This window comes from Lutjanus erythropterus, chromosome 19 (genome assembly GCF_056507025.1).
Source record: "Lutjanus erythropterus isolate fLutEry1 chromosome 19, fLutEry1.hap2, whole genome shotgun sequence".
NCBI classification, from domain to species: domain Eukaryota; kingdom Metazoa; phylum Chordata; class Actinopteri; order Lutjaniformes; family Lutjanidae; genus Lutjanus; species Lutjanus erythropterus.
Window position 1 is genome coordinate 9,032,582 of NC_139335.1, and position 25,180 is coordinate 9,057,761.

A 25,180-nucleotide genomic window follows, 5' to 3' on the forward strand; every position below is an offset into this window, starting at 1 on the left:
AACCACACAACACTGAGCACATAGGCAACAAGCAGACCAGATGTCTGTCTGTGTAATGGGAAGAAAAAGAGAGACGAAGCCAAGAGCAAGGAGGGGTGTGGTGGGGGGTGTGAGGCATATTAAGCGGGGGTCCTTCCCCAGGAAATTTGGAGCATCAAACACTTTTTTTAAGCACCATTTGTGCATTTTCTGCAAGGTGTAGAAAGTGAGAGAAGGTATTTCTGTAAAGGAAAATACAAAATTCAGGCTACAGGCAACAAATATAATGAGATATAGGCTCTAAGGCAAATGGTTCATCAAAATAAAAGTCCTCTGCTACTTTTATGTTTATACAGTGTGTTCTAAATATGTCATAAAACAAAATTTAATCTATTTAAATCTATGAACTTTGGAGAAACAAACATTTGCTTCATGATGAAGCAAAAATCAAACACTAATGTTGAAGACAAAACAAAACAAGGGGACACTTTGGTTGTTGTCACAATTGTGACAAGCGAAAAAACACAATATGAGGATACTCTCAGTACATCGCCACCCGTTCATGTAAAGAAGATTAAAGCCATTATCATCACTTATTTATGACACAAAATGTTTCATGTTTTTTTTTATTCCAACAAATCCTCCAAATAAAACAAATGAAAATCATTTTGTGATGCCATCTAGAGCAACACACACTGAGCTTTTTCTGATCCAATGCCGCCACCATCAGAACAACATTGCCGTTTCAAAAATGAAGCCATTTTCCAGTCTTACACTGCTTTTGATATGTAGAGGTGTACACCTCTAATAGTACAATGGAGTTTTTCTGTGAGTGTTTCCCTGTGTTGTTTATCTTATGCATTCGCAAAAGAACACACACACAGGAGGCATGATACACAGTCCCTTTAACAGTGTAAAACCTTCCCATAGATCAACAGGTGACGGCGAGATTTGCTGCAATACACCAATAAAGCAAGTGAAGAAAAAGACTGCTGTCAAGTAAAGATGGATGTAAGCAGTGGTAGATTTTAAGTACTTAATAATCAGCTTTGCAAATATATTAGGAGGAAAAAATTCACTTGCAGATTGCAAACACCTTGTTTCACTCTCCCCTTCCAGGAGTGAAGGGGAAACTATGACATGAAGGGGTTTGTTAAGAGCCAGTGTTTAATTTGTTCATTCTGGGCTAACACATGGCAATTAAACATAAAAGATGACCTGCGCCCTAGATATAAACAGCTCATTCTTAGGTTAAAACCCTCCCATAATTCTTGATTAGAAGCTAATGAAAACACACGTGAATATTATATCCAATTCCTGCTATACTCAGCCAATAAATCTTTCCAAATTTATCACACTGGACCTTTAATATGTGTAGGTTGCTGCAAATAAAATGACAGAATCAACTGGACAACAGTCCACTTAATGAGCGTGGAGGGTTTGCTCTCATACAGTGTTTCATGTTTTCTTTCTTGACTAATATTAAGCTAAGAAACGATGAGAATTGTGCAGCACCAACTCATTATGTGACACGCAACATATGCGGCATAGTGTATTCTTTCACATGTGCAAAAGTTTCCCTTTTCCATTTCCCATACAGAGTGATTCAACCCAGGCTGAATTATTTACCACAGCACTCTCCCAGCCACATCACAAAGCATACCTAATAAATGGGCTAGGTCCTCAGGCATTTATGCACTGCTCAACCCGTGTAAGTATTAAAGAGGAGAGCACCTTGTCAACTACTGACATCTGCCAAATTTATTAAGCATGACTAAATGAGTAAGGAAAAAAAATACTTAGTCATTCAATTCAAAATTCTCTTTGTCTAATGACATCTAAAAGATTGGAAAATGTTGGGGTTCTGCCCTTGAGTTTAAAACAGAAAGCAAAGCAGAAGCTCAGCCTACTTTCTAGTGTTGTTGCTTGTAATTTATCTACCAGGATGTGTATTTTCTGAGAAGTATGCCCCTGAATCTTTCTAAGTCTTAACCACGTGAATGACTTTGTGACTAATTTGCTTGGTTGTTTTATGTCAGGCTAATGTTTTCACGCGTGTTCTTACTTAATGTGTTTTTAATGTGTTCTTGTCATAATGTCCGGTCTGATGCAGCACTTTCCTTAATCCAATACAATTTTCTCGTATGGGAGACAATAAAGTAACAATAACCTTAAGAAAATCTGAGAGGAGATATTATGCAGTTCAAGTTGAGGTCAACTGATGATGTTGGGAAAAGATGCAGATAAAAACCAAATTCTGCAGACTAATTTCTGAACAATAGAGCACAGCATACTAGAAACCCTGTGAGACTAACACATTAAAAATCAGAAACCAAAATTGCTGGGTAGATAAAATATGGATTAAAAAGACTTACATCCTTAGAGGGGCAAACATTGTCAAGTTTTGCCTGGGGGTGGAATCCAAAAGTGTTGTTAGCTGAATCAGAAAAGTAAAAAAAAAAAATCCTTTCTCCTCTGTACAATAGCCGCTTAAGGATTCAGTTGTCAAGCTCACCTATATTAGGTGACTTCAACTTTCATAAGTCTAAATTCTCAATCAGAGAAATATTTGCTTTCCCTTTCTTTCTCTTCAGCTCTGTCAGATGGGATTAAATGTTTGACCTGCGAGTTTGCAGGACTCATTGATTCCATACACTTGTGTCTTTTTCAATATCACACTGCCAGACTACAAACAGAAGGACGGCTCTGCTCACCGTTTCTTGCTGGCATGTTATTGTAAAATGCCAACATTCAGGGCTTACTATTAGGATTTGTTGCTTGCTGGTTGTAAACGCACCATTCAAAGTTCTTGCCAGTTAAACGAGCAAGACAAAAAAAATAAAAGAAATGTTAATATCGTGTCAGTAATTACATCTCAGACAAGCTTTCATGAACACATTTTTCACAGTTAGGTAATACTGGTAAAAATTCTGACTAGGAGTCAGCCAATATGTTTTATGGAGGCTGACGCCAATACCAATATGCACTTGAAGTAAAAATGAAAATCTTATTCTACAAATGTAGGATAAAACAAACCCCAACAAAAAAAAATGAATAAAAAAATCAAAAATCGATTAAATTACAACTTTTCAACATTCAACCAATCAGATGACGAGACATGGAGTGAGACCACAGAATAGTGACTGCAAGTGGAGAGAGTCTCTAATATTCTACAGACTCAAACATGTTGCTACGGTTTGTGAACTGCCCAGAACAAAAGGGCTCAGAAGTGAGTGAACATCATTGGTACCCCTCAACTGAGCATCAGTGATATCGCAGAGCCCAAATGATACTACAAGACAATTCCCACCCCAGCCACAGCTGGCTCACCCTGCTGCCATTTGGCCAGAGATATATGAGTATCCGCTGCTGTATCACCAGACTGAAGAGCAGCTTCTTCCCTCAGGGCTGCTTCATCCACAGCATCGCACTATGAAGAATAGTTTCATTTTCATATTAGAGTTATTCACCCAACAATTGTATAATTTTTGTTTTTGTGAGGTCCACAACTAGTGTCTCATTATACAACCCTGTGTTGTAAAATCATAAATAAATGAACCTTGTAACCTTGTAATTAGGAAACTTTAGAGGTTCTGGTTGGTGGATTTTGTTACTTTCAGACAGCTGCTAATTTCTGTTCACAGTCTTTGTTCTAAGATAAGCAAATCACATGCTGGCTCATAATTAAGAGAAAGATAGAGGAGTGATATGAAATCATCTAAATCTCTGCCAGAAAGCAATTAAGCATATTTCCCAAAATGCTCAGCTATTCCATTAAGGTTATGGGAAAAACTGCAGTTAATAAAAAGGCTAACTTTAATTGCGGGTCTGAGTTCAAAGTTCAACGCACTGAGAGAAGAACTCTGATCTCTTACATGAAAGCCAGACATGCTACACGCCCACCAACCTGACTTCAACACCCTCACTATTCTGCCTCGCTACACGAGAGCAAACTGCTCACTGTATTTTGACGCTGAATATTGGCACTGGAAACACATCGTGAGGTGCAGAATCATCCAGTACGAAAGCAATTTTTAGGGATGGTGGGCTGCTAAAAGGATGGACGGCATTATACACAAAACATCAATGCATCTGGCCATCCACCCACACACACACACACACACACACACACACACACACACACACACACACACACACACACACACACACACACATACTGTAGCTGTCTGTACCTCCCTCCTTCCCACACCCACACAAATCGGACCAGCTAAGCCACAATGGGAGGCAGAGAGATTTGACAGTTTCCTCTCTGATCACTGTGATGTGGTCCTGAGAGGCTCCGGTGAAGACAGCGGCTTAGCACACCAATACTGCCCCATATTACAGCTCCACAGGCCTGCTGGGAGGTCGAGGAGATGCCCTGCCCCACAGCTCCACAGGAATGATAGGAGGGCCGGGGAGGGGGAGGGATACTGTGGTGTTTGGACACCACTGACAAAATAGCACCATCATACACTCGCAGCTCAGAAACCCGCTGACAATTTGTGACGCTAACTCAGGCCGGCAGACAGACGGAACGAGACAGAGGTGGTATATGAGAAAGAAAATAAGAACACCGAAATTAGGGCAAAGGTGTGATAAGTCAGCCTTAACAGGATAGAAGCAGGAAGCAAAATACATGCTGCGACTGTACCTGCCTGGCTACGGTGCTATACAGTAAAAAATAAGGAATATCTTTTTCCCTGAAAGCAGCGACTTTCAGAGATTTGACAGATAACAGATGACACCTTTAATTAATGAGCCTGCTTTGATCACGTCATTAAGGATGGGAGTGGAAGCGTCTAACAGTTGGCACAGCTTTCTGACATCCCCTTTAATTGTACGCTCATTTAATGTATTTTTCATCCGCTTCATTACCGACTGGAAGTAATTGTCATTTATTCTCCACTAATTATCAGGCAGAAAATAACTTTTAATACAGCCCATGTCACTGGTGGTACAATGAAACACAAATTTAATCAGAATTCAATTTGTCAGCAGCTGATGAACACACACAACAGGAATAGATTAGTGATTTGTTTTTGCCAGGCTCAATACACAAGTGGACACCCAATTCCAGCAGAAAAAAAATTAGGCGTACTTTATATTCATAATTAGGACTTTCTTCTTGCCCTTTGGAGGAATTTCCCATCTCAAATTTCAAATGAAGATCCACTCCACAATAAAAGCGTGCTGCCAAACTCATCTAATCAACAGCTATGTCTCATCTCATGTGAAAATAAAGAACAAAGTTTTGAAAAGTCACAAAAAATAGTCATGTCATTTCTTTATTAAATTGAATCTTTTCCTTCATTTGAAATGGGGGGAAAAAACACACAACTTCCAAAATATGAATGTCACAAGTTGCATATTTTAATGAAACATTCTGTTCATGTCAACAAAAAGAAAGAAATAGTGTGAGAGGGAAAACCTTTCTCCACTTTTAGGTGTGAAACAAGTCAGACAAACGGCAGGATTTTAACTCTGATACCATTATTAAAACATCATATGCGTAGTCTTTCGTTAAATTATCTTTTGTTATATACTCAGACAGTATCAGCTCTGGCTGCACAAGTATAATCAGTGTAAAATGTAATCACGACCTCAGCAAGTGATGGGATGTCAAAGCCGCTTTGAGCTGTCGTCTGCGAAAGGAGCTGTGAAATCAAGCCAATGTGTAATCATTCTGTGTTTTATTAGCTCTGCTTTAGAATTTATGAAGACGACCCTTTTAATCCTTCGACCAGGAAAATTTATTTCAAAGATGGAGGAGGAAAAATGGGAGGGAAGGTGTGAGTCGGAATAAACTAAACCATCCTTGCATGTATTTAAAACCTCTTATTAACCATTAATAAACCCACCTAACCGTCGAATCAAACCCTGAGACACAACAGGAGCCGATAACCGCAATCACGTCTTTGAAACCGCAGATGCGTGACGTGCAGCAGAATATTTTAGGAGATTGAGCTGAGGAGGCAAAAGGCCGTTCCAAGGAGGAGAGCACACACACACACACACACACACACACACACACACACACACACAAACAACCTGGACCACCACGGGCAGGTGCATTACTCACCACGACGTTGCGTTTCCACTGGCAACATGATGGTGTATGGCAAAGTGGAGTCGACAAAACATACATCCAGTGAGGTTTTCATGTTACCTACTGGCGATGGTGAAATGGCAGAGGGGGAGGGTTCAATTTGCATGCTTGACTTTGAAAAGAAGAATATTTCCTCTGGTTAGATTACAGAGGAACTTTTGATATGGCCCCGTTAAGCCAGCAGAGGCCTCGGTCAGTCCCATGTCCTCCCTCCAGGACTCATCTCGGCACACAGCAGCACAGCCTGCCTGACTTCTGCTCGAAGGCCCTCTCTAACTCTTTCTGTCTCTTATAGTGCATTTAGTTAAAGTGTTTAAAAAGCTGTCATCATCAGTAGGAATAGATCCAGCCTGTCCTCTCCCTGTCCTCTATCCAAGCAAGTCCCCTAGGGACCAGAAGCACCTGTCCTTCAGAAGAACAGCCAGGCCTGCTGTCAGGACCGCCGTTCTATCTGCAAATCACAGTGCCTCAGGGGAAGTGAGGAGGTGATGAGGACAAAGGACTGGACTGCTGAGTGAAGGGAGGAGATACTGGTGCCACAGGAAACCAGGCATGCTAGTGATTACTAATAACTGCAACAGGGTTTACAGTGGCATTTGAAAATTCAGCAACTTTTTCGGTTAACATTTAGAAACAGCAGGTGGGCATTCGTGACATTTTAAGCTAATCATCAATATACAGTATTAAACAAACCAGTTACAGTGTGTTCTCAAGTGATTTAAATGACAACGTGAAAACAATATGAAATATGTCACTCCTTGTCATGAACCTACAGAAAATTATCAGGTTTCAGCTCATTTGTAGCCGTCCAGCCGACAACTTCATACTCTCAGTGCTTCGCAGTATCATTTTTTTGGCTATAGGAAAAAAAACTGATAAAATTACGATAAACCTGCTGTACACGCTAGCGCCAGAAAGTCAAAGTTAGCGACTCGCAGGTGAACACAGAGGAGCATTTAGGAGCTAAAGCCCGGTTCAGCTGGTTGAGACCAAAAACAGAGCTAAAAGAGAGTGATTTGTAATTATATCGGCCAGAAAAATGTATGATAACTTTATTAAAAACTTCCTCCTATCATCTTAAAGCTACAAGGAACTTTAATATTGTGGGGATTTTGGAGGCCCCTAGTAGTGTTTCCTCCACCATAACCACAAAATATAAAAATAAAATAATCCAAATAAAAATCACCTCCTTCTTCCTTTTAACTGGCTAACATACTACTTATATTAACTTTGCTTAGGAAAATGTAAACACGGCTTGTTTCATCTGTTTTTACCAAGAATCTGCTCTGGCGGCAGATATTAAGAATAACTAGCCGATATAAATAGCAAATCTTCTTGCAGATGTTTTGTTTGCTTATGTAAATCATATAGAGGCATTTGTTAACCAGTTAAAAGCTCCTGACAGTTGGTTTAAAATATATCCATATTTTTATGTCAATGTTAAGTTCACAACTTCATTCTCCTGCCGGCAAGTAGCCATGAAAGTATGCAGGTTGAACAAAAGGCTAAATATTCATTATTAATTGCACAACAGTCAAAGTTGGAAGTTGGAACATTGTCAAGTATTGTTTACAAAAAATGTACCAGTCAGACACTCAGTCAGGGCTGTGTGGGTGTGATTTTGCTCTGATTTGTGTGACATTGGCCCAGAAATATGAGCAAACACCCTGTGTGACCTCGCACCTCCCCAACTGAGTTCCACCCACTTCAAAACAGCACAGCACAAATAAAAAAAAAAACACACCAAACGAAAAAAAACAGAACTGTTTAAACTTTGACACAATATTGCGTTGTTCACAGAAAGAATCTGACTGAGAAAATCGCCTTTAGCTAACAAACCATAAGTGCAGTGCGGCGTCTTTTAACGATCTGCTTTTATTTCGGTTGGGATTGTCACTGAAGCCTCGAATGATTCAGATATAAACCGTGCTATTCATAATTCACAAAGCGTATGTTTTAGTTATCCGTTTGGTTCTTTGTTAAGCTGCTCGGCTCAATCAAGTCTGCATGTATGTTTCATAGGCCCTCTGGAAACAAAAACTAGCTACCTGTCAGTGGTTGAAAGCAGGGAGAAAGGAACATGTTTAAATTTTAGTTTTTTATGCTGACATGAACGTGTCCACCAGCTTTATGTTACCAGTTAATATTCTTGTTCTGTGTTGCCAGATAATTCATACAGTATTCATATATTTTAGTTGTGCTACTGCTCAAGATTTAATGCTGTTCAAAGTTTTAACAAATGCCTAAAGACCATCTGTGGAGGATGTTAATGATATGAGAAGTGCATTTGCTGCTCTGGCAGCGGATAGAGTACGCTGCTATGGGTGCTGCTAACATATGGAACCTATAGCACGCAGGAGAGAATGATTACAGTCTGACAAGACAGAGACGTTGTCATGAATGTCAAAACGCTCTGCCTGTAAATCTGTTACACCTCGGGCTCCTATGTTCCTGTGTTCAGCCTTCACCGTTCCCAACTAATGCTGGGCCTGACTGTACAGCATCAAGTGTATGTGTCTGTAAAAGCGAGACAGAGAGTGAGAACTACACAAACACTTTCATCTTGCCAAGTCTGACACCAATCTCTGCCAGTCTAGCAAGCTTCCCCAGCCTTATTTCTGAGCATACAGTATCTACTTTTACCTGCTTGTTTGTTTTTGTTGCGCACTGTAGCCGTCTATATTTACACAGCCTGCATAAATCTTCCTCAGAGACGTGTGTGGATGGGTAGGTGCACAATGCAACTTTAATTTAAGTAGCCCGTGTTACTTTCATTGTTCATAATGAGCAGAAGTGCAGATTTCTCCATTGTGAGAAGGAAAACCTCAAACTGTAACGTGCATTTTTCTTTGAAATAGTTGAGATTGTCTCAATATTCCTGACTGAATCTTTGTAGCAGCCTCCCACACATGTCCTGACCCACACAAATACTGCATGGCGCAGCGGGGGATGTGCTAATAGGAGTCCATATTTCCCTTTGCTTGGGCAAGATACACCATAGAGGTTTGAGTAATGAGCCTGTGCCACCTGTGCCCACGATGCCAGAAGAACGTGGACTACAATGCTGATGAGCTTCTGAGGGCCAATGTACCACAGAGCCCCGTCGCTCAACCTCTTCACATCTCCATCCATCTTGCAAGTGTTTCTCCGGTGGAACTTCGTATCTCCCAGTCCACTCGTTTAAAGCAAAAGCTTCGCCTGGACATTGTAAGGAAAACAGCATTTTTGTGAAAGAGAGTCCTGGGTCTCATTTACTGAGGAGGGGAGTGTGGGAGCGCATCTACAGTGCTGCAATGCTAATGTGGGCTTTCTCAGTAAGTCTTTTAGTGTGAAGCTGGGAAAACACATATTTGTGAGGAATGAAAAAAAGGCTTTCTAATTGCTGTGCTAAGGGAGCAGCAATTAACTTTCACAGACTGCTGCGACTGGAAATTTGAGCATTAGACAGAAAATGCACCAGATTCTTATTCATGCAGACAGATGTCAATTTGTATGAATTATGAGTTATAGCCTACTTTATACGCATGTACACACTCAGACATGTGAGAATGCAAACCAAGCTGCTATAAAACAATGACTCCAGTTTTTACAACATGGGTCTCACATATTACTGGCCATTTTAAAGTTGCCTGTATTGGCTGCGTATCCAAAGTCTGATTTAGCTCATTCCTCTGTTGTCATAGGCCTCCACCGCTGTCCAAAAACACACACGCTGTACTTTATTTTGAGTCAATCCCACACACACTGTCCTGACGCCAGAAATACCCACTAGAGCACCGAATGTGTGTTAATCTGCCACTGAAAATAGTTCACAGGAAATGTGCTATTTTCTCCAGCTTGAGTAAGTTTGCTTAAAGCCATAGTGTTCAGCTGTTGTCAGAAACTTCTGAGCCTTTTTAAAATCAAACCATATTGCTGAGGCCTGTTTTTAAAGATTTTCTCCTGCCGACATCTTCAGCAGGAACAAATGGGCTTGGAGTGCCACAGACAGAATAGGAAAGTCAGAGAGTGTTTGGGTTCAGACGAACATTTTGTTGGTTTTGGTGCTTTTTTAATGTATTTTGTTGACAACAACAAGCTTTCAAACTCCCTAACATCTTTTTTCTCATCTCAACTACAGTGCACAATTCAATAATCACTTAACCTTGAATATCCCATTCGTTTGCTCTAATCTCAGCAGGACTGGGTTCATATGCACCTTTTAGTTCAGATGATACGATAAAACAGGGGATTTGTCTGATTCTCTGAATGCTTGTGTCACTTCCATTCTACCATCACAGCACGAGGGAGATAAGGCCAAAAAAAGTTGGATTTATGGTGAAAAAACTGCAATTGCCAATGCCTGAGAAAAGACACATTTTCCTGGTTTCCTTTGCTTTTACTATACTATACTATAGACGTAGACAATATAAAAGGAAGAATATAAGAAAAGGTTAAGAAATCCAGATTGTATGATAATTTCAATACTGTCCAAAATATAGACACTCCTCTTTCTGTATTGTAATACACTGCATGTGCCACCAGGGGTCAGTCTCTCTATTGGTGGACAATGCAGCGCAACAGAGCCGAGAAACACGGTGTCAGAGGGATAAAGTTACAGAACTAACAAGCAAAAAAATAAAATGCCTCTGCCCCTGTCCACGAGTATTATGAATTTTAGTCCCAGTGATAAAGGTAAGCCAGCAAACACTGCAGAATAATGAGCGGACAGAGTAGTGTAGCGTTGTGAGTGTGTAACTTTAGCGAGCATGAGAGAGGGCAAGTGGCAGACTCATTACTGTCTGTGGTGGCAGAGAGTGACAGTGAGTGTGTGCCAAGCTGGGGGACAGGTGACCGGTGAATTTGTTGGTCTGGCAGTAAATGTGCAGAGCAGATTTGAGTTTGCAGCTTCTCAAGACCAAAACAGAGCTCCTGTGTGTGTGTTGTTTCTCAGCTGTGGGAACTGCGTTACCATAACAAAAATCGCCGCCTAAGCCAAGAGAGGACCACAATACAGTTGTGCTGATCAATGTTACACAAGTTTCAGACGAATACAGCCATAATATACCCCAGAATTTTGTCTTTAGCTTAATATCAGACATTGTTTTATGTCTGCTTTGCTGTTCTGCATGTCCGGAACTGTCTCTTTTTTAACCCTTATAGACACATCTTGCCATATTGTGCACCTATTTAACAATTTTAAAAAATAGATTAAGACAATCAGTGAATTTATGTTCTTATACCAAAATCCATTAATTTTTTTTCCTGTGAAACAAAACAGGACACTCTTATGTAGACTTGTACCAAACCATTTCAACCAGTAAAATCACGACATCCACCCATTAATCAATGTTCACCTTTTAGCTCCACAGAGATAAGATTCATTAGTTGGCTTGCTAGTAACCAGGTGGTACATGGTTATGACAGATTCACATTTCAACGTTCAAATCAAATTCCACAGGCTGCCTAAGCCCAAATATTTCCAACACATAATAATCTAAATCTATAAAATCCTTCAAACAGACAAACAAACATCAAATGAACAATAAAAATAAAAATAAAATATGTATTTGTACTCTTTATTCTCTTGCAAGTTTGACAAGGAGTGAAGTAATTTAGTCTGTTTGACATTTGGGGGAGATCTACTAAATATTCTATCTGCCACCCACTGTAGATGTAAACAATGGAAATTATTCACACGTTTAGATATTTATATATACAACAGCATATGGGCGAGACAGTAAAGCTGAATTAAAGTGTGCTGTCAAGTCGACAGGATGAATTGCCGCGAATTGCCTCTCGTGTTTCCATTATTCATAAAGGTATTCACGTCTGAGGGAGAGGCACAAACAACGCCAAGACATTCAGTGTCTTACATTATTGACAGAGCCTCAAGATCTCAGAGAGGTTTCTACTCTTTGATATCGTTCAGGTTAAATCTGGCAAGCCGCTGTGTTCTATGCCTCTTGATGCCCACTCCTTTTCCAGGTTGTTTACCTGTTTTCCTTTTGACTTACAAAAACTACCTCCACTCCAGCTCCTCTCAGCTCCCCGCCAGAACAAGACGGACTCCTCTCACAGCAAGGGATAAAATATTTAAGGTTTGCTGAAATCCCAAGATGATAAACCAGAGAGGAAAATGCATTCTGTCTCATTTAAGTAAGTTTAATCTTATGGTTTGTACAATGATTAAATACACACTTACAGCTGACTTCACTTCACAACACAACACAACACTGCATTATACTTAACGTCTCAAGCTGCTACAGCTGAAGGATCCAAATGGTGAGGTGAGAAGCCAATACTGAGCTTCTGACATGTGGAAAAGCTATAAAATATGGATTAAGTCTGACATCAATAGCATCCAGTTTAACACAACCAGCTTACCAACAGGTCAGGAGGGGTCACCAGGAATCCACTGAGTCCTTGAGTCAGACTGAGATTCAAGGTCTTTGTGGGATATGTGGACGTGTATGTGCAGTGTGTACAGAGTGCGTGAGTGTTTGGACAGGGTGGTACATGCCAGCTAAAATGAATCGGTAGAGCCAGGTTTGATGCACAACCTTAAAACAGACTCTCGGGGGAATGTGCTTGTATCTCTCTGTTGATTCCTCCTTCAAAGTCTTGTGAGATTCAAGTGAGAACAAACATCTACTTGCTGCATTTGCCTCCGCTGTGTGTTTTTTTCTGGGAGGAATCTGATCTGTAGCAACAGTTGCGGGCTGAAGGAAGTTTCTCAAACAAACCTGCAGCCTCGTGCTGCTAGCCTCTGATCAACTTGACTGGGAGAGCTGGGGATTAAGTGCTTGCTGAAAGGCACAAAGGCAGCGGTAATTGAAATGGGGGAGTGTGTTAGGGCTGCAATCTTGTTTCTCTCACCTTGAGACTCGTTCCTGATTTGGACTTGGAAAAGAAAACTAGTGGTGCGTAAAAGAACCGCTATCTGTTTCTGACAGATAGCTCCAGCAACCGTAGAAATTCTGCCAGCAGGCACATTTCCTGGGTGAAATAGTAGCAGCACTGCATGCAAGAATCTGATAATAGCAAGAACAATAAGATGAAATGGCTGTCTCGTTTTGCTGCACATAGCTGAGGTGGCTGACACCAGCACTGTTATGATCCACAAGTCTTTGATCAAATCAGATACATGTCAGTAATGCATATTAGGGAGCCAAGTGTGATAAGGAGGGTTCAGCTAGGTGAGAGTCAAACAGCATGGGTAATATCTATAACATGGCTGAATCTGCAGTTTTTTGCCCAGGGCCTGGGAACTTTTGCTTTCGGATACTGAGCTGCAGTTTGACCTGAACATCGTCAGAGCTCGGTTACTCCCTGCAGACTTCAACCTACGCACCACCGCACTACATAATGCCTGCCACATAGAAGGAAGCAGCCTTTTCAGCCTGACCGAAACGGTCATATGTCATCCAAGCATTAATAACCGCAGGGGACTTCAACACCCTGACAATCTCACATTAGGAGTTTGGAAACAGAAGTCTAGAAAGTGTGTGGGATGTAATGAATTGGAAAGATGTTCTTGGCCCGTCTCCAATGTGTTGTAAAAAAGAATCTAACTTCTAACAATGCCAAATGAAATCCTGTGTACGTGCCTCTCAATACTTCTGCAATTAACCTTTTATATAAGACTGTAGATTCTGTCTAATTTACTGAAAAAAGCAAGAGATAGTGTGAAGCTTAGAATGTCATTAGGGCTTCAATGAGTAAGACATCATGTGCTGCAGAACTCAGATACACCATTTTCTTCACACTCTAATTGCATCTTATGTGTGTGTGTCTGTGTGTGTTTATGGCTGTGGGCTGATTGCTGCCCTGTCACATGATAAGGGACACCTATGAGGAGAGCCAGACAGAGCCAGTATCACACGCTGGGAAGCCCATATTAGTGTCAGCGCCGCGCCTGCTGGTGATTGATCCGCCAAACAAGTCCTGTGGACACAGCCGGCTCTGTTTCCTGTCCCTGTGCTTTCCTTTAAACACTAACGGGCTGTTTATGTGAAGGTGCAGAGCTTCTCACACAGGCCTTCGAGTACATTTCAGCCCATTTTAACAAAAGTACAGGTCCATTAGGATGGTAGGACACCTTTGAGTATATGCCATTGCACACTCAGTCTGTAAACTGAATGGAGGCACTGGTGTTTCTTGACAAGGTTCAAATAAACAGGACTGTACATTATAAAGCTTTTTCAGTATTAAAAGTATGAGTGACTTGCTGCCTTAAAACGTTTGTTCTGCTATCCTAAAACTCAAGTTAAAATCAGTAGGGCAACAACTCAGTTCTCAATATGATACGTTCACCTAACTTGAGCTGTCAAACTCATCTGCTGCAATTACATTGAGATAATGAGGTCATTTAATAAAGTTACTGTGAAATTTTACAGTGTGGGTCGGGAGTAGGCAGAATTGTGTGCTCTGTTTAACAGGTACAGTGGTGTAACGTAATGCAATCAAATCCAACAGCAGTGCAATGAATCAGACTCTGTAAAGATTAGAATGTTGTTGTAGTTTTTGTTGACTTCTGAATGTAAGAGAGTTGTTGATGCAACTCCAGGGTAATTTTCAGGGAGTTTTATTGTTGTAGTATATTGCTGTAGTGTATTACATTGCATTATACCAAAGGTGGTTTCAGATATTACCTTTGTCTTGCCCCTTCTCATCAACACAAACAGAAACAATACTGTAGGTGGGTGGTTGTTACCCACATGTCCTGAGAGTTAATATAGATTCGGAGCGTGGGCGCAGTAGTATGCAGATCTTTAGCACGTGATGTGCTTGTGTGTGTGTGAGGGAGAAAAGCCACGAGGGAGAAAAATTAATAGCAAGACAAAGGTCAAACAAGCTCTACATGCATGTTATTCAAATACTGCAATCACTGCCTCAGCCATCACTTTTGTTTTTTATTTACAGTATCACATACACTGTAAGCATGTGAGAGCTCTTCTGCTGTAACTTATGCATGTCCCTCCTCAGGTGTGTTAGACATTGGATACAGCTTCAGCTAATGGTATTCATGGAGAACAGCATCCATTAGCTTTCTATTTCAAACACTAACCTTTAACAAGTCCTGCGGTTTATGCATCGATGTGACCTTATGAATACTAACCGTGTATAATCTTTTCATCTGCATTCAAGGCTTGCAATACACCAGGAGATTAAGGTGACTGTTCCCTATGGCCCATGGCTGGCTGTCAAGCAGCTATTGGATGCTGGCTGCACCCACCGGCTCAGGCATATCAATGACCGGCACCGTGGCCGTTCATATTAACAGCACTGTTTTGGTTTTTAATATAAGCTGGAAGTTGGAGCTCATGAAACTACTCGAGCCATTTGTTCTGAAGAGGGAAATTGGATTGGGGGTGCGGAGCACGGTAAGCGCGAGGCCACCTGTGTTAATGAGATTGCTGTAGTTGGAGCCGCTTCCATCTGACTCCCACTCTTGTTTATTCCGAGTCAGATCAATAGCTTATGGTCTTGCTTTACAGAATCCTACTAAAAAGGTCAATGACAAACGAGAGGAGAGGAGATCTGCGTTATTACCTGTATGTACTTAAGGCTCAATCAGGAGCCCCTCCAGGCTCGGCGGTGATTGACCAGAGTTTGTGGACGGCTTCACGGAGCTGCTCCGCAAATAAGCTTCTGTCAGTCTCCTCATTGCGTTCACATAATTGATGTGCAAAGTAAGCGGGAAGAGTCAACAGGTGGTGCAGATTCTTCAGTTTACCCACAGTGCGGAACTACAAATAATTAGAACTATAGAAAGAAAATATAAGGTGTAGCTGAAAATAGGTCAATGAAATGTGTGCGTCTGCTGAATGAACAATGCAGAGGGAAATCTATGATGTACCTGCACCTTTATTTTTCAGCTCCGAGTCATATTCTATAAACACCGACTATAGAGCAGCCAGTGTCAGTGTTTAATCAATTAACCTTTGTAGAGTTGAACTGTAAAGCCACTCTTTCATAAAGCAGGAGTTTCTGTAAGACTGAGACACAAGAGAGCAGTTTAAGCAAACATCAACGCTCATCCCTCCTGCTGTAAACCAACATCCACCTTTTTATCAGTTCTGAACCAATTAGGGATGTCAATGATTAAATATTAATCAATTGATCACCATTAAGAAGTTAATCTATTAAAAATATGTTAATTGATAATTAACCGCTAGTTAAGAAATGGCAGTACTTGTGCCTCATTTGACATTGCTTTGCCTGATGGAGCCAATTTTTGAATAAAGACACTGAGGAAAAAATGAGAAAAGTTTGAGCATTTTGTATCCCATAAATTATGATGATTAACTGATTGATCAATTGTTAGCGTTTTCAAATACTAGTTAAGAAAAATGCCCAGAATTTGCGACCCTAGATCCAATACCTGAATTTTGGATATCTGCAGATTCAAAAACCCTAACAGATTACTATCTGCTTTTCTGGAGCTGTTTAATTAGGAATTAAATAATTAATACATTTGTGCAACAGCTTGTTTGCTATGGGCTTAAAATTCCATTATTTATACATCAGACTATTTGTAGACAGTCTGATGATGCGGTGAGTGAATTGCATCAGTATTAGCACCTGAAATGATACAGGATTAGAGCCTCCCAACTCTGTACCGGATCAGTACCAACTGTGATTTGTAATATTGTGTTAAATAAAGTTTGATTAGACTTCACTTGAACTCTAACAGGAGGCTATTAAATTTTTCATGCGTAAAACTGAGCGAGGCAACACAAACACAACACAAAAAAAGAAAAGGCAGGAAAAAGATTTAAAAAACTGAAATTAAGATGAATTGAAAGTATTGCTGAAAGGATTACAGGTAAACATGATACAAGATTGTGTGATTGTGAAGTCAACAGTAGAGAAAAAAAGGATTTGTTTCTTAATCTGCATCCTATGAGCACCCTTCCCTATGAGCAACCTGTGTTTACTTTTCAATAATTAAACTCTTACGGTGTCAAATTTATCTGCACAGATTAATGTGGTTAAACCCGAACAGATTCTCTGGCAGTTTGCAAGCAGCAGAAACAAGCTGTAAACACAACAGGGACAGATTACCAACTTTTAAGTTCATATGACAAGCGAACCAAGCTGCATATTTACACATTCAGCAGACACACAGCAACATTGGCATTCATTTGGCCTCTGGTGAATATAAGTCCAGTGTTCACTCTCCTTTTTATTCCTGAAGGAAATATCTTTTCTGATCAGCTGCTAAATACTCCATCTTGTGTTCAGTCACACTGCAGGCTGAAAGACACTAAAATGCTGCGAGAAACCATTTCTACAAGTGACCCCTTTTGCGTGCAATCCATCCGAAAATGAAATATATATATGTATTACAGCAGCTTTAATAAAAAGCCGCAACATTAATAACACTAAATCTGACACACAGTACTGTCCCCACATAATTCACAATTCAAAAACACATGTAAGCAAACCTGCTGGAGCCAAACACTTTAAGACTGTAATACTGCGTCTCTGCACTTATGAGATTCCTCTGGAGATACAGTTGATACATTACAGTGGCCACATAAAGAGGTGCAGCTTTTTTTATACGTTGCCTTGAGTGTGATTAGGTGCAGCTCTCCAAATCTGAGCACTGTTTAATTTGTCATTGCAGGCGCAGTTATCTAACCCCCGATGAAGCTCAGAAAAGGTGGAGATGTGTATCTTCTCCACAGGGAGAGAGAGGCTTAGCTAGTTGTGGTTTGATAAGGTATCACTTACATTTCATTGGGGATGGTTGGAGAGAGGTTTACTCCAGCTCCTTTATCCCCTGCAGTGAAGTTGGGAGGAGCTGCGGCGAGGCTCAGAGTGTATCAGTATTGGAGATGTGGGAGCAAAATAGACCACCATAAACTGCATCACGGAGCTAATAGATTTATTGATTAGCCAGCCTTCAACTGGTTCCCATTCACTGCGATACAGTAGATTCAGCACATAAAATCCTGCTGCTGCTGCAAGAGGTTGGCCAGAATTATGGGACGCATTTGTATTCCCAACCAGATGCTTTTCCTCCATAACATCTCTTATTCCCAACCTCTGGCTGTACCTTTCTCCTCCTTTCCCCTCGAACCGCCCGCTGCTTGGCACTTCAAAGCATCCTTTGTACTTTTAAGACTACTAATACCCAACCTCTATCAGCATTCCCGCTCATTCTCCAAGACAATCGTGCATGCAAGTATACAAATTTGCACACACACAAGAGACAAGGACTCTTTATTTGCTTGCAAGTCTATGCTTGTGTTCCCTATCCCCCCTTAATCTTGTTGTTGCATCCTTTTTGGTCTTAGAGTGACAGTGCTCTAAATGCAGTGATAATGAATAGGCCTCGGGGAGTCTTTGCTGACTTGCAGCAGCAGGCTAATGAGATTAGCAAAACCACCGAGGGCCCGTTAACGGCATGTGGCCCCCTATGAGGTAGAACAAGATGAGGAAACGGGCAGGACTGGGGCATCAGTGAGGCTCTTATCTGCAAAGTAAAGCTGACAATATCCAACATACTGTCCTGTAAAATATCTGAAACACACTACTCAGGGCTCTGTGATATATCGATTTTATTTGTTGTATTTGAGTATGCATTAATGTGCAATAGAGTAAATGATCATATCATATTTGTCTTCTCAGTTTTCCACTGGTTGCTGCTGAGGGGCAGATACTTTACTTCAGCAGTACTTCAAGTCTGTAGATCAGCTCAGATTGCAGTATAATTGTTACTGAAAGTTTCTGTACTCTTCACTGCAGAGGTAGTCCGTGAAAAGCTACCTTAGCGAGTTAGCAGTTACGAGTAAATGTGAAAAATTTTAGTCATTTTAAATTGTCTTTAGCCTGATTCATATCAGCTAACTAGCTAGGACTAATACCCCAAATTGAAAACACTCCACTACAAGTAAAAAGTTCTGCATTTTAAACATTACTAAGGCAAGTATTTTTAGCAATATTTACTTAAAGTGTCAAAAGTAAAAAGTAAAAAAAAAAGTAAAAAAGTAAAAGTAAGTAGTGCTTTACTATAATATCTGATGTCTTTGTATTAATATTAATGCTGAATTAATGTGCATGTTGCATTTTACTGTTGTAGATGTTTTAGGTTGTGCTCATTTTATCTGCTTTATATACTGTTGGGTAGTTTAATCTACAACATTGCATCATATTCTACAAGATTATCATATGTTTGCACATTTTTTTATGATTTACAGCATGTTATTTTAGAGAAAATGTGTATATAGAGATATGTATCATATACTGTGGAATAGAGATATTATTTTTACACCATATCGCCAAGCCCTAGTACTACTACAGAAACACAAGAGAAGTATATATATTATTATAAATATCATTACAGCTCTCAGTGAGTATGGGATAAAAAAAGAGACTGTACTGTGTTATTGTGTTTGTAGCGGGGCTGCTGCAGCAACCTTGTCCTTCATGGTCTCACTCCCGCTGGATTTACTGATTTTTCTGAGTGATTGTGCAGACTGGTTGTTTAAAGTTTGCACAATAGCTGCTCTCAGAGGACAGTTTTGCCTCCATCATCAGCAGCTTGATCCATTCTTGCAAAATGTTCAGACATGCTGAACGCCAGAAAATCCCTCAGCTTGGGGTGAACTGCGGCTGCACTGAAATCTACACAAACAGCTCACAATGGTAGTGGCCTTTGTGACGGTGAATCTCCAACTCCGAACACATTACCTTTACATAAAAACTAACCAGTGGACAGTGACGTGGCAAAGCAGGCACAGAAACCAACTTGCACAATGTTTTCAACGCTGCACTGAACATGACATTAAAAAAGTAATACATCTGTCTGTGCTAAAATGAATGTGATTGCTTCAAAACATCATTAATGGGTAAAATGCTAAGGGCATAGTTCAGATGAAGCACTTCATTTGCATGGCAGTGGGCAGATAAAGGGCAAAGAAACTAAACAAAGTGGACAAAAAGTGTAGAACCACCTACCAGAGCTGGGGAAATGAATGGGAATCATTCAGTTTGATCAAATCGTGTACGCACAAGAACTGATGACCACAAGCTTGTAAAAGACTAATAAAAAAGCAAGAGCATGTGATTTTATACACTGCATTTTAGTGAAAGGAAGAGAGTGCTTCTATGCTTAGTTGGGTGTCGTATTGTCAGCATTGAAATCATGCTGCCTTCAAATGGTAATAATGAGTTTATGCTTTCAGCGTCAGGGAGTCCACTGTGTGATATTTTTGATATTCAAGGTGTTACGTGCAGAAGAAAACTTGTATTCGACAAAAGACAACAACAACAGCAGGTGTAGGCTCTTAAAGCAGTAGATGAATTTATGTTTGGTGCAATTCAACGCCACCAAGCAAACAAGAGAACAGGCAAACAGAGAATAGTAGATGACAGAGGAAACAGCAGGCTCTGCCGTCTTCAATACTTTGAACTTGACCACCTTTCCCATTATGAAGCTGTGAATTCAATAATGGTGGATCTCTCTACTCCATATTAAAACCCTGCCAGACAGATATTATTAAAGTCCATTAAATTGAATTAAATTAAATTTAATTCAGATTTTAAATTATGTTTCTTTGTGGTATTACTCGTAGTTATGTCAGGTACATTTTAATAATACAGGATCCAGAGTTTTCTTTAAATGACATGTGAATTGACCACTGGGGGCAGCAAACTGGTCTTGAGTATCTATTCTATCAGAGGTTCAACAGAGGAAGAAAAACGCAGCACTGTCAAGCTCATAACAGTTCAAAAAAGGATGAGAATGGATGAAACAGAGCTAGAGATATTGTTTTTCTTATTCCATGCAATCTTCTTCATGGTCAAAACCTGGTGCCTACATTACCCACCATGCAACTCTACCAATGGCAATTCGATTAGAGATTCATGTGTTTTATGTCAGTCATGGCTAATGTGGCCTTGAGTCTCTAGCCTCAAGCAGAAATGAGTAGAGGGCTACAGAGGTCTGGTAAACTCACGTCTTTTTTCATGCTGTGTTCTAGTTGGAATTTTTAAGTTGATGCTTCTTTTATAAGTGAACACACAACTGAACTCAAAACAAAACAGAAGAGGGAAAATGATGCATGAGGTAACAGATGCTATTACTATTAATTTTACGGCACTTTTGTATTTGGAAATGTATCTAAATATTCCATATGTTGACATCAATTTACATTACAGCTGGATTAAAAAAAAACGATGAATCGATTCAAATCTATTTTCTAAAAATAAATCTTTTAATATATGTTTTTTCTCCTGTGGATGTGTGGTACTGCCTGCAGTTTTAAGCTCATTAGTCTTACGTGGCATTTTCAAACTTGTAGTCTTCCGTTCCAGCGATTTATCAAACTTTGTGCAGTTCCTTACAGGGCTACAAAAGGCTTTTTGCGTAAGCGGTAGCCTGTAAACAGACATTGATGAGTTTGATATAAGTACTTTACCGCATTCAAGGCCAATTGTTTTCTACATCACACCCAATGTACAAGCATTTTTCTTTATCTCTTGGTGGAAGAAAGGCGGACCACGCTACTAACAAAGAAGCTAACATGAAAATACAGTGACTGGCAACTGCTGAAAAAAAGTAGGATTTGATGGACATGCTAATAATGATAATTTTAAAGTGTGAAAAGAGAAGGCAGCAAATACTCCACAGCAGCACCCACACAAGAACAAAACAAGTGATAACCACCACAGAGGTATTTATCTGCCATTTCTCATTTCTCCTTCAGTCAGTTACTGTCACGGAGGCTACAGTTCCAAAGAGCAAAAAAAGAGCTCAAATACAATGCCCCGAAAAAAAAAAAAAAGTTTCAAAGTCAGTTTGAGTGTTCGCATTTACCACGGAGAAAACATCTGCCACGGTTCAGGCGAGCCAGGGGAAGCGCACGAGGAAGAGTGGGCACACAAATCCCCAAACCCGCAACCACCCACACAGAAAAGACGGCAGACATGAGGATGATCAGGCACAGAAACTGTAAACTCCACTGAGGGGGGGTGCAAAGTGCTGCAAAAGAAACTTTTTGACTTGAGGGGTTTGCAGTAATGCTTAGCTACAATCTCACATAACCCATTTCAAGACCATGGCTACTGTTAACGCCATTTTCCCTGTTCTTTTTTTTTTAACTTTGCAAAAGCTTTGTACATTTCTTATCTTTGTTGTATAAGCTTTCATTTAACAAGAACTCTGGTGGTGATTTAATAACGCCCTGTGCAGTAACACATTTGATAATCTTCTTGTCTGATGACCAAGAAAGCTTTAACAGTCAACTACAATAGAGAATTACACTGGCTTGTGCACTGTGTTTTTACAACCTTATAACTTAGCCATTAAAGCAGATAAGTCACAAGAGGAATCAAACTAAAGGATAATGAAATTAAGCAATATGTTGTGTCAGCTTGATGCAATGCATTTGCAAGTTTTAAACTGCAGTTGATGTTTAGAATTGGGATAACTGACAGTAAAGGCAACACGTGAGGGATATTAGAGTATTCTTCATGCAGAGAGCTGGCATAAAGCTTCTAGAGAACACAACAGAAGAAGTTGGACTTACAGAAGAGAAGTTGTGAGCGCCGCATGTCTCCCCTTTGTATTTGCACGAGAGGAGCATGTCATCCAGTTGGTGGCTCAGCCTATCCATAAACTCCAGGTTGGTTCCCTCAAAGTTTCTGGGTGGCAGAAAGAGCCTGAAGTCTGACAGCTTCCTGAACCAGGCCTGACGGTCCTCTTGAAGCAAGTCCAGAACCATGGGCCTCACTGTCCGGTTAGCCAGCAGCAGGCCCAGCCAGTGGCCGGCGAAATAAAGGTCGCTCTTCGTGAGCTTGTAGAGGCGGATCGGGTTGTTGTTGCAGATAGTGACTGCGGGGAAGGCCAGTTCTTTGGCCCACTCTGTGTGGACCCGTGTGTATGTGGGGAAGGAAAGCCAGTGGAGTAGGCGGTTGGAGGACCAGGATAAAAGCAGCCCCAGGGAGGTGCAGAAGGCCAGTATCCAGAAGGCCCTGCGGCCCACAGAGCCACCGGGGACGCAAACGTGCCTCAGGCCGTGCAGGCGTGTCCTTGACAGCAGAGTGGAAGTGACCCGAGCCAGAGTTGGCTTTTTAGGACGTCGCTGACGACCTTTTCTGATCATGGCCGGGGATCCCCGCCGGAGACAGCGCGCCTCCAGGGCCATAGCTGCCCACAGCGCTCCTAAAGCTGCGGGGAAGGCTTCATTTCCCAGCCAGGCCTCAGGGGCTGGGGCCCACATGTAGCTCCAGGATAAATCCACTACTGTAATCCACACCTGGATACGTGTTTGGCCTTAAGAATACTAATGACCCATGCGGCCCTAACTGTTAATAGACTGTATGCACACGTGGAAGGGCCCTCGAGGAAATCTCTGCCTTGAAGTCGTCCTCTTCTGGTGGTGCAGGAGCTTTGATACACTCAGCAGCAGCTACTTGTTGGTTATCTCTCCTGGTCTCTCGATCTGAGAGTGCTCCAATCATCCAACTCAGCAGGGGAATAAAAAAAAAAATCAGCTAGGCAAATGTGCTCCAAGCAAGGTGGCTTCTACATGAGTGACTCCAGCATCCACCGCAGTTAGTGTGACAGTGAACAAGAGAGGATGAGACAGAGAGAGTGAACGCAGGAGGAAGAGGGAGGGGAAGAGAGAGGGGGAGAGGAGGATAGAATACAAAATACCAAGGGCTAAGCAGAAAGGACAAAAAAACAAATGGAAGAAGGGAAGGTAATTAAAATAATGAGACAACAGCAGAGGGAATTGGTTGGTGTGGTGCAGTCTGTTAGAGTAGCTTGCCTTGTTCCAGCGCTGTGGTTTCTCTTCTTCTGAGTTAGGTGTGTGTTTTTTTTGGCTTCACTGGCTTGCGGAGGCGTTGGGCAGCCAGAGGCAGCAATCAGTTCCTTGGGACTATTAAGTACAAGCTTTAATTTAATTCACAAAAGTCTCCTGTGCCCATTTGTTTTCTGTCCCACTTTGCGGTCTCACTTTGGATGCCTCGACTTCCTCGTGATGTCACTGGTCTGCTCCTCGTCTCTCCCCCCACTTGGCTTTAACCGGTGTTTTTAGGTCCTGCGGGTAACCACGGGATAGCTTCAGTCTTGTAGCAGACCTGCTCCTCAGCACCACAGTCACAGTGAGAAACATGCTACAACACACTTTCACATAAGGAGGCACTCATGCGCATACACGGACATACACTCACAGCAGTTTCCTGCGGGAAACCAGACCAGAGATAATCTGTTCTGTCACACTCTGATCTCAACATCTCTCCCTCTTCTCTCTGTTTTTCTCTCCTCTTCTTCTTCTTCCTCCTTAGTTTTTTCTCCCCCACTCAGAGGCAGCATCTCTAATCTCAATATTCCTCTCATGTCTCCGCTCCTCCTTCTAAAAATACTCTCCCCAAATCAAATCCATCAACTTGCCCTCACGCTCCTCCTCCTCCTCTTCGCTCTCGTGTCAGTCAAGCCCCGTAAGCTCGACCTCCTGTCAGGCTCCTTCTCTTCCTCCTCCTCCTCCTCTTCTTCTTCTTCTTTTCCACTTTGTGCACGCGCTCCTTCACTCTTCTCCCCCGTCAGGGAAGGCTCTCTCAGTGCGCTTTCCTCCCTCTGTGTCCTTGTCAGCTACATCCAGCTCTGCTCCCTCTCTCTCCTCCGAATGACTTCTCTCCCCTCGCTGATCCCTCTCCGTTTTTCCCCCCCCTCCCTCTCTCGCGGGCTCTCGCGTTTTGCTCCGGTTTTCAGGCAGCTTGTCCTCCCGTTGCACCTCTTCTCCTCCTCCTGCGCCACAGCTCTGTCCACGCAGCCGGTGAGCCCGTCACTGATGAGAGCGCCTGTCTCTCTCTGTGCTAACTCGTGCTGTCCTTCGCCCCCCTCTGTTTGTCTGCTGCCGCTGCCACAGAGCAGTGAAAGACTGCTGTTTGCGTGAATGTGAGGGTTTGTGTGTTGCAGAGATCGGCCAGACATGGAAGCTATTTTTATCACCGTGATGGAGACTTTAAGTTTGGTAACACACAAAGAATAAAAGGGGGTGGGGATTTTATTGTAAGTTATCAAAAATCTCTCAAGTCCTCCCTCACTGCTTCCCTTTAATTTCATTTTTATATTGTTAAGTTTGGCAGTTT

General features: G+C 41.4%; 1 protein-coding gene across 3 annotated transcripts in view; it reads right to left on the minus strand.

Annotated features, from left to right (window-relative positions):
• The window catches only part of asic2 (acid-sensing (proton-gated) ion channel 2), a 410,231-nt gene that overhangs the window by 102,499 nt on the left and 282,552 nt on the right, over positions 1-25,180 (minus strand). Inside the window, exon 1 of one of the 3 annotated variants that reach the window (XM_084743470.1) lies at positions 22,612-24,855. The exons of the other annotated variants lie outside the window; for them this stretch is intronic. Coding sequence (XP_084599596.1) covers positions 22,612-23,304 — 693 coding nt within the window. The 5' untranslated portion in view covers positions 23,305-24,855. Of the gene's footprint in view, positions 1-22,611; positions 24,856-25,180 lie in introns of those variants that run through there. 3 annotated transcript variants of the gene reach the window in all.